General features: G+C 40.9%; 1 protein-coding gene across 1 annotated transcript in view; it reads left to right on the top strand.

Annotated features, from left to right (window-relative positions):
* Nucleotides 1-1,408: 1,408 nt before the first annotated feature.
* BCAT1 (branched chain amino acid transaminase 1) overlaps nt 1,409-14,133 on the top strand; it is a 36,880-nt gene continuing 24,155 nt past the window's right edge. Inside the window, exon 1 of the mRNA XM_062490868.1 lies at nt 1,409-1,474. Within this exon, the coding sequence (XP_062346852.1) occupies nt 1,445-1,474 (30 nt within the window). The 5' untranslated portion in view covers nt 1,409-1,444. The remainder of the gene's footprint in view (nt 1,475-14,133) is intronic.

The following is a 14,133-nucleotide window of genomic DNA, read 5'->3' on the forward strand; positions in this document are numbered from 1 at the left end:
CTGGGAGTTTGCCTTTTACTTTTTGTTGGTAACAAGGCTGTGATCTGTGAAAGGTCTGCTGAAAATGCTGCCTTTTTTGGGTATGTTTTACCATATTCCCAAGATCTTTAAAAAAGGAAAAGAATTATGTTATTTGCCTTATGTGTGTCGTGCTTCCCAGCCTGTGATCCATTTGGTCCCAGCCTTGGCCCCACATTTTGGTGGCTGCTGCTGGACAGGTGGCTGCAGTGTCCCTGACACTGCTATCCACCTGCACCAGCCTTCCCTGTGGGGTGAGGGCTGATCCCTGTGAAGAGCTGGGATCTCATAGGCTGATCACGGAAGATTTTCTCTGCATCTTTTCTTAAGGGGATTATGCATTTGATCTGGGGCTTTCCCATCTGGACTGAGAGTTCCCACCCGAGATGTAGCAAGGCTGAGAGACAGCCACCAAGTCCTCTCCATCTTTTCAGCTGTGCTCACTTATGCCATCACCCCAGCCATCCTCTTTCATGGCTCATCACCCCAGCCTCTTGCTCCTGGTGCCTTCTTCCCTCTCCCAAGCCTCTGCACCCACTTTACCTTTTCGGCTTCTTTTTAAAGGCTTCTGGGAAACAAGGAACCCCATCAGGGCTGTCTTTGTCTCCTTTGTTCCATGCTGTTGGATATAATGTGCATTTAGTGGCTACTGGCAGGGAAGGTATAAATAGTGCAGGAGGGTCCACAGAGGTGCTGATGTGATGCTGTGGGAACTGGGAATCTTGTTTATAGGTAGATGGTTTACACCTGTTATTCCTCTGTTGATGAACAGAAGGATGCCTGGAAGTAGCATTCCTGGTTTGTTTCTTTCTCTTCCCAGTTCCTTTGCAGAAGCCTGAAGTTCAACATTGTAGATAATGAAAAATATTCTCATTATTTATTCATACTGTCTTTGTTTAATGAAGGTTTTAAGAAAATGATTTTTTTCTTTTTTCTTCCATTCTGCCTACTCAGTCTTCTCTTAAAAAAGGCAAAAGCAAACCTGTTAGGTAGATACTTTTTAGTAGAGAAATTTGGCTCTGATGGAATTAAGTAAAAAACCCAATTTCTTTATTCAGCTCTGAATGGAAAACTTGTGATATTGTCCATAACCTTCTACACTACAGAGGGATAATCTAATCCAGAATGTTATGTGTGTTATATGTTACATATATATAAAGGCCTGAAATGCAGTGGCACAAAATAAAGCAACTGAAGTAAAACTGAGAACCCAGAAATGGAAAGTTGTGCTAGGAGCTTACCACAAAGTTCTTGCTAATATATTGACTAATGGCAAAGTCTGACGATTCAATACAAGCTGTCCCTGAAATGAATTAACTGCATGTGTATCAACTTTCCTGCAATGTTCACTGGATTTGATTTGCTCTGGTTTTATTTTTTCTAGGGCTGCCAGAATGAGTGCACGGGCGGAGGATGTTCAGGAGAAATGGGAAAGCAAATGACTGAATCTTTCAAGGTATGTGTGAATGGTCTTCAGAAGAAGGTTTTTCCATTGGGTCCCAAAGTTGCAGAGCTAAGGATTGCAGAAGGACTCCAAAGCACTGCAGTTCTGGAACATCATCAGCACTCCACAACAAATGGGTATGATAAGGAATGCTGAGCAGCTGCCAGGAACTGACATGAAATTGCATCCTTCTGTTTTTATTTTAATCTTACGCTTAGAAATGAGCTCAGTTAAAATACCATTCTTTTCCTCTGCCTCCTTCCTGAATGCAGGGCTAGTAACTAGGGGCTCGTTTTAAAAACTGTATGGATACAGATGTCAGCTTCCAGTTTTCTGTTGAAAGTGCAGAGCCTATCAGTATGTGCTCCTTTGAATTCTACATCTGTCTAATTTTTTTTTCCTGCTTTTTATACATCTTTTGCCTTCAGTCTTTATGTCACACATCTGTAGTTCTTTTCCCCTCTTATTCCCTGATTTACAGTCTTTAAAAAAGCCTTATCTATATTTTGCAGAAATACAAAAGTAATACTCAGAAAAACTTGTGTTTTTCCAGCAGTTCTATTCCTGTTGTTTCTGACTCTTGTCAGCAGTACATGAGATGAAATTATATGATACGCTTTGTAAGTGTCATGTTCTTCCTGACTTTTTTTGGACAGTGCCACTGCTGTGCAGTCTTCGGAACTATGCTAAAGTAATTATTTCCCCTTCAGTTGTCAGGCTTTAAACAGATATGAAAAGTTAATGCTGCAGTAAATATATTGGACTCTTCGATAAGGTTTATTCTGACGTTGGTCTCATTGAAAACAGCAAAGAATTCTTGAGAATCCATGACTACAGAATTTTACTCTGTAGCAACATGCCATTTAATTTCTATTTCCTCATTCTCAGCCCTTCCCATTTCTTCTCTTCCTCATTTCTTTGTGTTGCATCTCTCTGGCAATTCTGCCCAAGGAGGAAAATTCAGGATGACTTTTCAGCCAGAAGGTCTGATTTGGAAAATGCTGACAAGCAGGCATGCAATGAGTTTTGAAACCACAAGAAATCAGTCTGGAGTGCAGGGGCTGTTTTGTGGAATCACATTCAGTAGATAGATCTCAGTAAAGAGATTCAGCAGAGTATGCTGCTTGGTGTATTTGCAAGCAAGAATGGCTTTACAAGAGGAGACCCTTGTGTAATGAAGCTGAAGCATATCTTTCACTCATTGAGGCAGTCCAGAAGGAAGACAAGAGTGACAACAAACTCTGGTAGTGTTTGGGTCACAGGTGAATTTGGCATAAACTAAAGAAGACTTAGGGCAAATTTAATTATACCAGCAGTCAAGCAGGTCCCTTACCAAGGCTCCAAATACTGGGTGGCACAAAGTTGGATTTAGTCCAGGTTCCTTTCCATTGATACTTGTGTGTTAGCCAGAATGGCAAATCATTGTAGTGGAGAGGCTGGGTGAGGGGAAAAATACATTAGCAGGTGAGACAGATGGTTATAAAGGGAATAATGCTAGGAGAAAGCAGCTGGCTCAAGCTGGAGTCTCATTTGTAAGACTTCATTCCTGCCTTATGGCTCTGTTTCTGAAGATTAGCTGCAGTCACCAGAGGGGTAGAGATTTCTAGAAAGTACTGTACTGTGGGAAGCATGTGTATGAAAGATAAGGTGAGAATATAGGTCCTGGTTGTAGTATCATGCATTATAATAATTATTTTCAGTCTCTTTAACTTCATAGTATAATTAATAAGGAAAATCTTCATAAATGAAGAAATAACCAGTAACAGAAAATGAGAATAAAATAGCCTGCATTCATTCTAGGGAACTTTGCAAACATTTTTGTGGAAGACAGTTACAGTTACAATTTCAGAAACTGTAGTTAATAATATTTCAAAGGAATCAAGTTGACCCATGGGGCTGACTATGCTGAAGAAAGCTGCAGATTTGTGCCAATGACCTAAGCAATCCAAGATTGTGGGAACGTAGAAGACAGGGTATGGTTTTGGTTAAAGCTTACATGAAACATATTGGTTACATTGGGTCATGCCCAACATTTGAATGCCAGATTAGCCCTCTGAAGGCATTTCTGTTTAGAATGCAGAGCTGTGCTTTTTAGGTGGGGTGAGCTGCTTTGAATTTTACTGCACTTTCTGTCTGACTTTGAAAGGTGGAGTCAGCAAGTCCCTGTACACTGGGAGGGAAGGCACGAATGTTGCTACATTTTCTGGCAGGCAATGAGCCCCTCTACTAACTGCTTGCTTTTCTCTATTGTCATGTACTGTTTTAAAAGCAACAGGTCAGAAATGGCATTTCCTTCATCCTGACTGCCACTGAACTACCTTAATTTGACTCAGTTCTACAGTTAAAAATCCCATACTGGCAGGTCTGTGATTTACAAGGTGTTGGGGGTTGGTTTTTTCTTTTTTTTTTTCCCATCTCCTCTCTGTCTGTGGAACGTTTTTCCATTGACATGCCAAGAGGGGTAGTGATAGGGAGAGGCTCCCTGTCCCTTTTTGGAGTTTCTCTCGAAGGGTGGGGAGGAGGGGGAACACCCTGAGATCAGGGGCAGGTAAAGGAGAGGTTCCTCATCCTCGCTCTCGGATGAGGAATGCTACACAAATATCAGTAAAGAACTGTTATTCCTATCCCCATAACTTCCCCTGAGAGCCCCCTTAATTCCAAAATTTTACTAATTCAGAGGGAAGGCCCTGCTCTGTCTTTTCAAAACCAAGACACGAGGTATTTAATGTATGGCATTTAGAGTTGTCATGTGAGCAATGATCTTGGTACAGCTAAAAAACAATGAAGGAAATAGTGATTATGCTACAGTTTCCTGTATTGTAGAAAGTGCCAGATCTCCAGGATTTATCTACCAAGGTCCTTCCAGATGAGCAAAATCACCTTCCCTCCCTCAACTCTTGCATGTACTTATATATATATATTTTTTTAAATAGCAGATGATGATTTATGACCACACCTAAGTTGTCATTTTTGTCTATTGCCAGCACTGGATCTCTGTGAGGGGGGTATTGTGCCAGTAATGGAGAGTACAGTCATCCTTTGTATCACTGAATGGTTTTTTGGGAAGTTGAATCAAGAAATGCATGTATCTGGTTTTGTTCTTATGCTTGCATCCAATAATACCATAAAGTAGTACACAATTATGTCCAAGGCACTTAAATTTGTTGTGATTAAAAATCTGGTAGTTCCTTTAATGCGTTCATTCTGCTTACTGTCCTGTCACAAGACAGAATGAATGTTGTTAGGAGAAGGTAGCAGTCTGTTTCCATATGGTTTCTTTTAAAGTGTGAACTAGTTCTGACTTGGAATTCCTAATACTTGATGTTAAGAAACTAAAGGCATCTGTGATGCGCTTTATTTTTCTCATATCCAGGAGATTATTTAAGGTAGCCTTTTGTCTTGAAATTTGTCTTTGTTTTCCCTTTGAGACTGATACATGGAGCATTTTAAAAACATATTACCTACTCCTGTAATGTTTCTCTGAGTTTCAGTAATCTGAAGCTCTGGAAAAATAGGCATTGTAATAGTGCAAAGTATCTTTTGTTTTACTTTTTAACGGCCTATTTAGCATGCCAAAGTAGTGCAGACTTTCTAGGGAATTTCTAGGGAATACTGGCTAGTTTGCTATACTAAAGTAGAATGGAGTAGCTGTAGCTTACAGGTGGGTCTGGATTGAGTTGCTTATGTGAAGACCTGTGTTGGCAGAATGGGAAATGTTTAACTGGGGCTTCTGTGTCTGAAAGCCTGCTTGTGCTACTCTGAATATCTGTGAGTGCTCCCACAGAGTTTTCTGCAGACAGACCCAACCTTCCAGGTTCTGAGCCAGTGGGATATTGAGCCCATGGCAGACTGGAGCTGCATTGGCAGGCTAGTGCAGTGCTGTGCTCCCACTGGTAATACCTGTGGGGATCTTGGACTTGCTAGAAAAAGTTCAGTGCTCTGCTAATATGCTTGCATAGCTTCCAGTTCAAAGCTATCTCACCTCTAGCCAGATGGGATGCTGGATATATTGAATTTTTCATAATGATCTATGGTTTTTCGTTTATTTCTTGCAGTGCTGTAACATTTTAAAGCTCAAGCTGTGAATTAGCTGACACTGTCCTAAGTACTGTGCAAATCTGAGCGTAAAGGTTATTTCCACTCTACATACACAACCCGTCCCAAAAAAACCCAACCAAAAATCTCTGACAATTTTTCCATAGAATCTAAAGCTGTAGTGTATTTTACATGAGAAGGAACTGAAATTCCTTTTCCAGTGCAGGTTCAAATTTCCACTTGTGGTTCAAATTGAGAGATTGCCAGTGAAAGTTTTACATTACTGTGAGCCATAACCATTTTTATACTAAGTGGGCCTATGATTTGTGGTAAATAAAGTGGGATATAGGATTCCTTGTTCTGGGAATTGGGAGCGAGAACAATCTATTTTGAGAAAATAAGTTTAAGCTTTATTTTAGAAAACTATTTTGTATGTGAAAAGTTTGCTGACAGTGATTAAGCAACAAACAATTCTCTGATCCTGTTTTGTTTGTTTGTTTTTTTAAGAAAGATGAAAATTGATTTTTTACTGAACTTTCTTGTTTTCCATCCACTGCAAAGATCAAAGGGTATAAAATACAAAATAGTCTGGTTTTTGAAACATCATCTTAAAGTCTAAACTAATTGACTTTATCATATTAATACATTAGTGTGACAAGGGTAAAGTTCCTTTTCTTGAGCAGTTTAGTAATTGCTGATCAGTTTTCCTCTGTTTTCATTTTATAGGAGCAGTAGGTAAAGTTACTGCGATGCTCGAAGCATCTGGGTCAAGGGAACACTGAAGTATTTTTGGAAGGAGGAAATACACACAGTTACTGTTGCCACATTACCTACAAGGCTAATAAATATAAAGCAATTTACATGATATATATGTTTTCAAATATATATTATTTCCTCCCCAGCTTGTCCTCAATTTGTCATTTTTACTGACATCAGTAAATTATTTGGCTACCAAAGCATATTTGCACTCAGTGAGGCTTTTTGTTGTATTGCAACTATTGATTCTTAAGGGGTTTTGAGTGCTAGGTAGGGATGTTAGAACAATACCCTGCATTGCCATTTTAAATTATATATTAGACTCCATTATAAATTTTCTTTGTTGAGATAGAACGTTTCCTTTATATTAAATTGGTTGGGGAAATATTTATGATAGAAATGTAATGAAATCTTGATGCTGTGATGAGCAGTAGCTCCCCAGAATGTGTGTATATAAAATCTGCTCTTACATAAGCTCTCTTGAAGCAATAAAAGAGAAACAACCAATTGGATGGATGGGTGTGTGTGTAATGGGATGCAGTAAGGATCTCCAAATACTTTGTGTCTTAGAACCTTAGGCCGTCCAGTCCACTCTGCCACTGAAAGTGGGGCTCTCATCAGCACCAGAGCAGGCTCTCTGTGGTTTGTCTGCTGAATGCACTGCTGGGCTGCTCTCTTAAAGAATGCTGGTTTTGCTGGTGTCCAGTCTGATCCTCTTAAGCTAAAGCCTTGTCAGTTACCATTTGGTGGGTCATCTCTGTATCACCTCCACGGAAGTACATAGCTGTAGCCACTGTTAGATCAGGAATGCCAAGCTAGAGGCCAGTTGTGTTATTGTCATAACAGTATTTAGCATGTGTGGGCTGGGCTCTGCTTTAGAAAAGGCTATTCTGATTTTATCTTGATTTCAGCTGAATCTGTTTACTTTATGTTATTGTCAGGGGTAACAAAACCATTTGCTTTTCGTGATGTGTTGAATTAAAAAAGATTGGTGAGTAATAACACTATTAAATCACTGTACTTTCATATCACCTAGTTATGCCTCCTAGTAGATACATGTATGCTGCAGAATTATTTGAGGTGATTTACACTCAAATCCATTCCCTCATTAACTTTCAAGAGGGAAACCAGTTCCAGGATAAAGTGTTGAGTGGTTTCTGTGATACTCTGCATCCACATGGGCATGGCACAAACTCTTTTGTGTATTACTATTAATAGGTGGACTAGGCTGACACATACCTGCTGCTCTCAATCCAGTTATTAGGAAAAAAATCTGGGATGTGTGGAAGCTCCTTTCAGTTTCAGCTTGATGACAAGTGGTTTTGTTTTCTTCAAGTGGGTAATGTTTTTCAAATAATTTCAGGCTTTTGGCAAATAGATTTTTAAGCTGTGATAGAGGAACTGATTGTCCCATTATCTGAAGGATTTCCAAATAAAGGTAATTGTCTTCGGCAAGTAACAGGAGCTTTTAGCCAAGATAAAGGAAGCTGCTAAAAAAACAGCCAGGGGCAGTCTGGCTGAATTGATTTATAGCATCACAAGAAAGTGATGCTTTATCACTTTTTTTCACTAGGAGCTTAAGATGTATCTATAAAAGTACAGAAATTGTACTGGAATTTTGGAGATTGCATTTAGCTTGTATCATTTTCTGGACTCGTTTTTCCCAAGGTGAAGAATTACTTTGAAAATACAAAGCTTAGCACAAGTTACTGATCAAAGTAAACTTAGAAACTGACTCCAAAACTTTTAAAAATCCATAGTGTCCATACCTATTTCCAAGATTTCTTAAATTTTAATGTCATTGTGATATCATCTCCCCAGTTTTGGCAGTAAATATTTTCTTTGCTGAACTTGGATAGAAGCTACAATTTTGGAAGAGAATTAAGTGGATTATTTTTTTTTTCCATAGGATTCTCTCAGCCTTCCTTGAAATCTTACTTTTGAGAGGATATTCTAACTTTCCATGAATTAACAGCCTAGAGATTGGAAGAGGTTTATATTAATCCTGTATTTAGTCCCTAAGAAAGTACTGAGTGGAATGAAATGGCAAACTGTAGCAGTTTCATTGGCAGATCACACACTGAATTTCATGGCAATATTCAAGTTTGCCTTCTGTCTACCAGTGTGAAAGGGAGATGGAATCAGAGAAAGATTCCAGGTGTGGTTAACTGAATGTCTGAAATGGTTCCCATAACTCCTGTATAATATAGAGACTTTACCATGAAAGCATTTTATATTTCCAAAAGGTTTTGAATGCCTGCATTCCATGAATCCACTTCCCTGCATGTCTGCAAGCTTGCTAAAATCAGGGTAAGAAGATTTAATTGCAACTGCTCAGGACTTGGACATAAGAGATTATGATTCTATTCTTGGCTATTCCACACAACATATTTGTGAGTGGTCAGGCTACGTAGGGAAACTACATCCAACTTGTTAGTCTGAAATTTGGGTTTGCAGTTCATTTCTTCGTTCACTATGGCTACTTCTTTTAGAGAAGGTTAGATGCGAAAATCTCTTTTTTTGTTTCAGTTGCTTCATGTGAAATACAAATGATGTTTTCCAAACCAGGAGACAGCAGTGTCTTGAATCTTAGTGCAAAGACGTGTTATTGGTGAAATGTCAGAGACCTCTCTATTCCAGTCTTATGTCACAGGCCACTGTGAGCCCTCAGCTTGTGTTAGACTCAAACCTTCTCCCAGGCAAACTCCTTCTAAAAATGGAACATCGTGTTTATGCTACTATGCAGAAATACAGTGGTTGGAAGGCAAGGAGCAGCACAGCATCAGGAATTGCATTAACCAAGCTGTCAGATCTTTGAGAAGAAACAGTTTGTGTTAATACCAAATCATATGAATTAGGTAACTAGCTAATGTCTCCCATTAGTGAAGAATGGTTCTAGTTCTGTTTTTATGAAAATGTTTGTGTACAAACCTACGAGAGGACTTTCTGCTATTATGGAATTGCAATCTATGTTTCCCTAAATGAAATTGCTTTTTTTCTAATCTGAGTCCAAAAGTATCTACACTGTAGATATGAAGTGCAGTTGCATAGCCAGAGAGGATTTTTAGAATTGACTTGCCCAAAAGTAACAGAGAGCTTATAGCAGTGTGTTGGTGTGTTTTTCACACCAGTGCAATGACTGCATTTAAGCCTGCTCACACTTCCTGATCACCCCACTTAGTTGGTTGGAATAGCTCTTAGCAAACAGAAGTGATTCATGGCATCAAAATACAGTAAGTGTGTCTAGTTTTATTCCAATGTTTAATGGTGTCATCAGAATTTTCGTGGTTTGAATTACATACATAGAATAGTTTTTGAAATGTTTTAGAGAACGTCTTGATAGAAGACATACCAAGTGACTGTTTTTGTAGATCTGAAAATACAAAAAAATGGAATAGAGATGGTAGACTCCACTAAAATCAAGTCGATTATTTTCTTAAGATTTCCTTAAGATCAGGTGGAATGTTTCATTAGGATGTATAGGAACCCCATTCCAGCATCTTTCTTAACCTTAAAAACACATATTTTGAAACATGTCAGAGAAGAAGAGACTATTGGATAATGGAGGAAAAATGTCACAAACCAAACAATTGCAAATCCACATAATTTTCCTGAAGTAGAAGAAATGGATGAGGCTGTAAATATTCAAGTTTTGCCTGCCTTACAATCCATATTCCTACAAAACTGGAAAAAATGGTCATGATTAGTTTAAATGGTCTCTGGATTAAATCAATGGGAAGTTATTCAGGCAGCTTTTCAGCAACATGGATAAACTCCTAAAATTTAGCTAGTGGTATTGAAATGAATGATATGTTTTTAGGGCAAAATGATTTTCTTTTCTGCTTTCTCTATTATCTAGCTTGACTGTAGCTTTCCAACATCTTTATTTCCCTTCTGTTGTGTTTTGAGGGCTTTAGAATATATTTTCAGCTGTGCTGCTGCCCTAGGTGCCCATTTTATTCCTTTAGGCAAGAAGTTTATGTCAATTCCAACCACTTTTCTGTTTTCTTGTCAGAGCAGGTTTACTTCCCTGCCTACTGCTCCAGATCAGAACATTCCTGCTGCATCAGAGTTGGAGCCTCTGTCAGATCAGGGGAAAGGTTAAAGAAGCCAGCAGTAGGTTATGCTGCCCTCCTTTTCTTGCAGAGTGTAGCAGAATTTCATTCTTTGGTGAGACAAATATTTGAGAAGTATCTGTTACGAATAGTTTAGGTTAGATGCCTTGCCAAGGATCTAGAGGGACTAGGCATAGTCCTTCCAGCTGCATTTTCTGCTGTTTCTGTGATTGTCTCACAACTGATTCAGAGCCTTGACTCTCCTTTGCTTTGTCATTTGTTTTGTGGTTTATTACCCAATGTACAGCCAACCTGATGCAATGATTCCAGGACTCAGTCCAATTACATGTGCTAACATATTCTCAGATGAAGTTTCAAGGAAGCTTTATGTTGAAAGATTTCTAATATTTTTGATACTTACCCTGGGATTGCAGAAGATTTTGTGTGTGTGTGTGTGTGTGTGTGTGTGATAGTAGTAGTAAAAATAGGGCTTTTTTCCTCTTCAGATCTTATTATATCTTGGCACACTTTCCATTCTCAAGCCTCAGGCTCTGTTGTAAATTTAATATAGTATTGATGGTAAAGGGATTATAGGATAGCTTACATGAACATTACTTTATACTTCAAAGCTGGTAATAGATTTCTAAGAACTTGACTCTCTTGTTTTTGAGTTGATAGAATTGTGTGTTTGTATTATTTTTACTGTAGACTTTATTATTGTGATCAGAGCCATACAGGGCTTGGCTCTGTACGAAAAGTGATAGTCTCTGCTGGAAGAACTAGCAGTCTTTTCCAAAGAAGATGGTGAAGGGAAAAGAAACAGGGCATGAGTGGGAAATGAACGTGGGATCTCCCAGTGCCAACAAGCAGAATGACTTTGTGGTGGGTGAGGGGGATGGCACATGCCTGAGTCTGTGGTGCTTTTTGGCCATCTGTGGGGCTTCCTCATCCACCATTGTTCCTGAATTGGCCCAGGCTGGCAGTGGTTGTCCCTCTTGACTGCCATGGAGCAGTGGGAGAGCCATGTTGTGCTGCGTGGTGTTTGTGACTGCTGTTGATGTCCTGAGGAGTTCTGGATCCTGTCTGGCTCCGGGCTGCTGCTTTGATTGCCAAAGAGTCATGGGACACCCCGGTGCCGCCTGGCTGGCAGGGCAGGGACTGCTGGTCTTGGCAGTCTGAGCTGGCACAGAGTTGGGGGACCTGTGGTGTTTCTCAGGCTGTTTGTGTGAGTTTTGTGCACACTGTTGCCTTCGTGCATCGGACGTGGTCTGTCCCAGGGTGACTGGAAAGATTGCTGATTTTGGGCACCAGAGAGCCATGGGACAGCCTGCATGACTGGATGTGCTGGGGCTGACAAGCTCTGAATTGTCAGTGCAGTCTGCAAGAAAAAGCACAGCTGCAGTTCCCAGATGGGGAAGCAAATGTGTTGCTGCTTGTGAGGACGAAGTGACAAAGGACAGCAAGTGATGGCCTGGCAGAGCCCTAGTTCTTAGTCCTTCCTCCCCAAGCCCCTGAGGGGAGATGGAGCTCCCATGCAGAGTACTGGATTGCTGCTTTGGCACTAAGCCCTCTTCCTCCCTGTGCTTCCTGGCTCCTGGTGAAGGCACATTCCAGCATGGCAGCAAATCTGCATCTCATCAAACTGCCTGACTGCTTGGTCGACTCCCATGATGAGGGTCTGGTGGAGAAGAGGGGAAAGTGTTGATGCCCAGCTGCTCCAGCATCAGGCACATCCAGGCAGTCCTTGCTGTTGTGTCTGCCCTGTTTCCAGCTTCCCCATGAAGCTGAGGGCAGGTTATGGGACAGAAGGTGACCAGGACTGCCAGGGCATCCCTAGGCTGGTGCTCAGCTTGTGCCTGATGTCTCATGAGAGCACCGGCGCAAGAGCATGTGGATTAGTTTGGGATGGGATCAAGTTAGCTTTTTGTGGTGCCCTGTTTTGAATTTGTGATCAAAACAATGTGGGTGATGTGCCACTGTTTGAGCCACAGCAGAGCAGTGAGTGCACAGTGCCGAGGCCTTTTCTGCTCCTCACCCTAGCACCAGTGAGCAGGCTGGGGGACACAGGATGCTGGGAAGGGGATATAGCCATCACAGCTGGCCCTGCTGGGGCCCATTCCTCATGTCTGCTAAGCAATACAACTGCAAGCTCCTGCTCCTCCTGCATGGTGAGGCATCAGGTGGCTGGTAGTGATCCATTGTGGTTGGTCTTTTGCATCACTTGTTTGGTTTTGTTTTGTTTTCCTTATTCACAGAATCATCAAGGTTGGAAGAGACTTTAAGATCATCAAATCTAGCTGTCAATCCAACACTCTCACTGTAACCCCTAAACCATATCACCCAGATATTACACTGTCTTGGCCCATGACATTTGGTCCTATCATCTACTGAGCTGTGGTATCCTAAGCATGTTGAAAACCAAGATCCATTCAATGTCCTATGAGCATTCCTGATACCACTGACATGAAGACCTGCACAAAATTGGTTCCCACCCCTGCCCTGTCAAGCTCTCAGATACAACTCACAACAACCACAGGCAAATGCCCCAGGTGTGGGGAATAGTGGCTGGAAGGCTGAGTGCTGGAAAAGATGAGGGTGCCGTAGCCATTAGGGCTGAAAGGCAGGAAATTTTCATCCCTGGAGCCTGCTTCAATACCATTCTGTATAGACCCAAACTCAGTCTCTCCAACTCTTCTCAGCTATGCTTTGTTAGCTTTCCCCGTTATAGTAATTCCTTATGCTTTTTGTTATCTGTCTCCTTCTCAGAATTTGTTCCACTGCTGTTCAAAAGTGCAAGGGCAAAAGAAATGACTTGATTTTTGCCTGTGCTTCCGTGTTTGTTATTGCATTAGAAGGCCCTGATGTTTCCTAGGATATGCTTACAAATTCAGCATAAGATAAAAACTTATTGCAGTTGCTTGTGATCTTGAATTAATCACCTAGACTGGAAGTCAGGGAGGTTACTTATTTCATCAGAGAGATACCAGTCAGTTTCATTTGGGTGCATGTTAACGTTTTGAGGTTTTCTACTGAAACTTGCTGTTGTTGGGTAACCTGTGAGCTGTTTTACAGCTGGGGCTGTCAGATCTGTTTTTACTCAATTAAGTGATAGAAATGCCTGGCCTAGCACAGTGTTTAGAAAAGTTTGGGTATGTCAAATGAGTTAGACCAGTTCCAGCTGCACAACTGACTGCTTATGGTCTAGATTTTTCACTGGATTTTCAGTGGAGTGAAAATAACTGCAGCTGAGGACAAAGAATGCACTTGCCATCTGCACATACCTGAGACAGCTGTCTAGGGTAAGAAAGGTAGAAATGCAATAATGAGAGTAACAGCTCTGGCCAGGGGCTGCTATCAGCTTCAAGTCTACTTTAAGCTATTGCAAAGGGTGGGTGGAACAAGCATTAAACTGAAAGCTTGGCTGGGCACCAGGATGTCTTGTCAAAGCTTTGGTTATAATTGACACGGCCCAGCACATCACCTTTAATTTGATTCAGCTCATAATTGAGAAGATCTGTTTTGATCAAATGATGAATTTCAATTTCAAGAGGTCACAGTATATATTCTTTACTTGAGCTGAGTAAAGCTTTGCCCTGGAAGAAACTGCATTGGAATTAGCAGGCACTTATCCGATGAGGGGGTTCTCAAAGAGTGTCTCTTTGGGCCAGTGGCCGTTCCTAGGTGAAATGTTGACATATAAGCCCTGAAAATCAACATTGTCCAACTGGTAGCCTTTTGTCTACCATAGGCAGGGCAGTCTGATAGTTCCTATTCCTTGCCAGAGTTTCCTGGGCTGGTATGCCACAGGTGCATCTTCCACATTCC

Source organism: Cinclus cinclus, chromosome 4 (assembly GCF_963662255.1).
Source record: "Cinclus cinclus chromosome 4, bCinCin1.1, whole genome shotgun sequence".
NCBI lineage: Eukaryota > Metazoa > Chordata > Aves > Passeriformes > Cinclidae > Cinclus > Cinclus cinclus.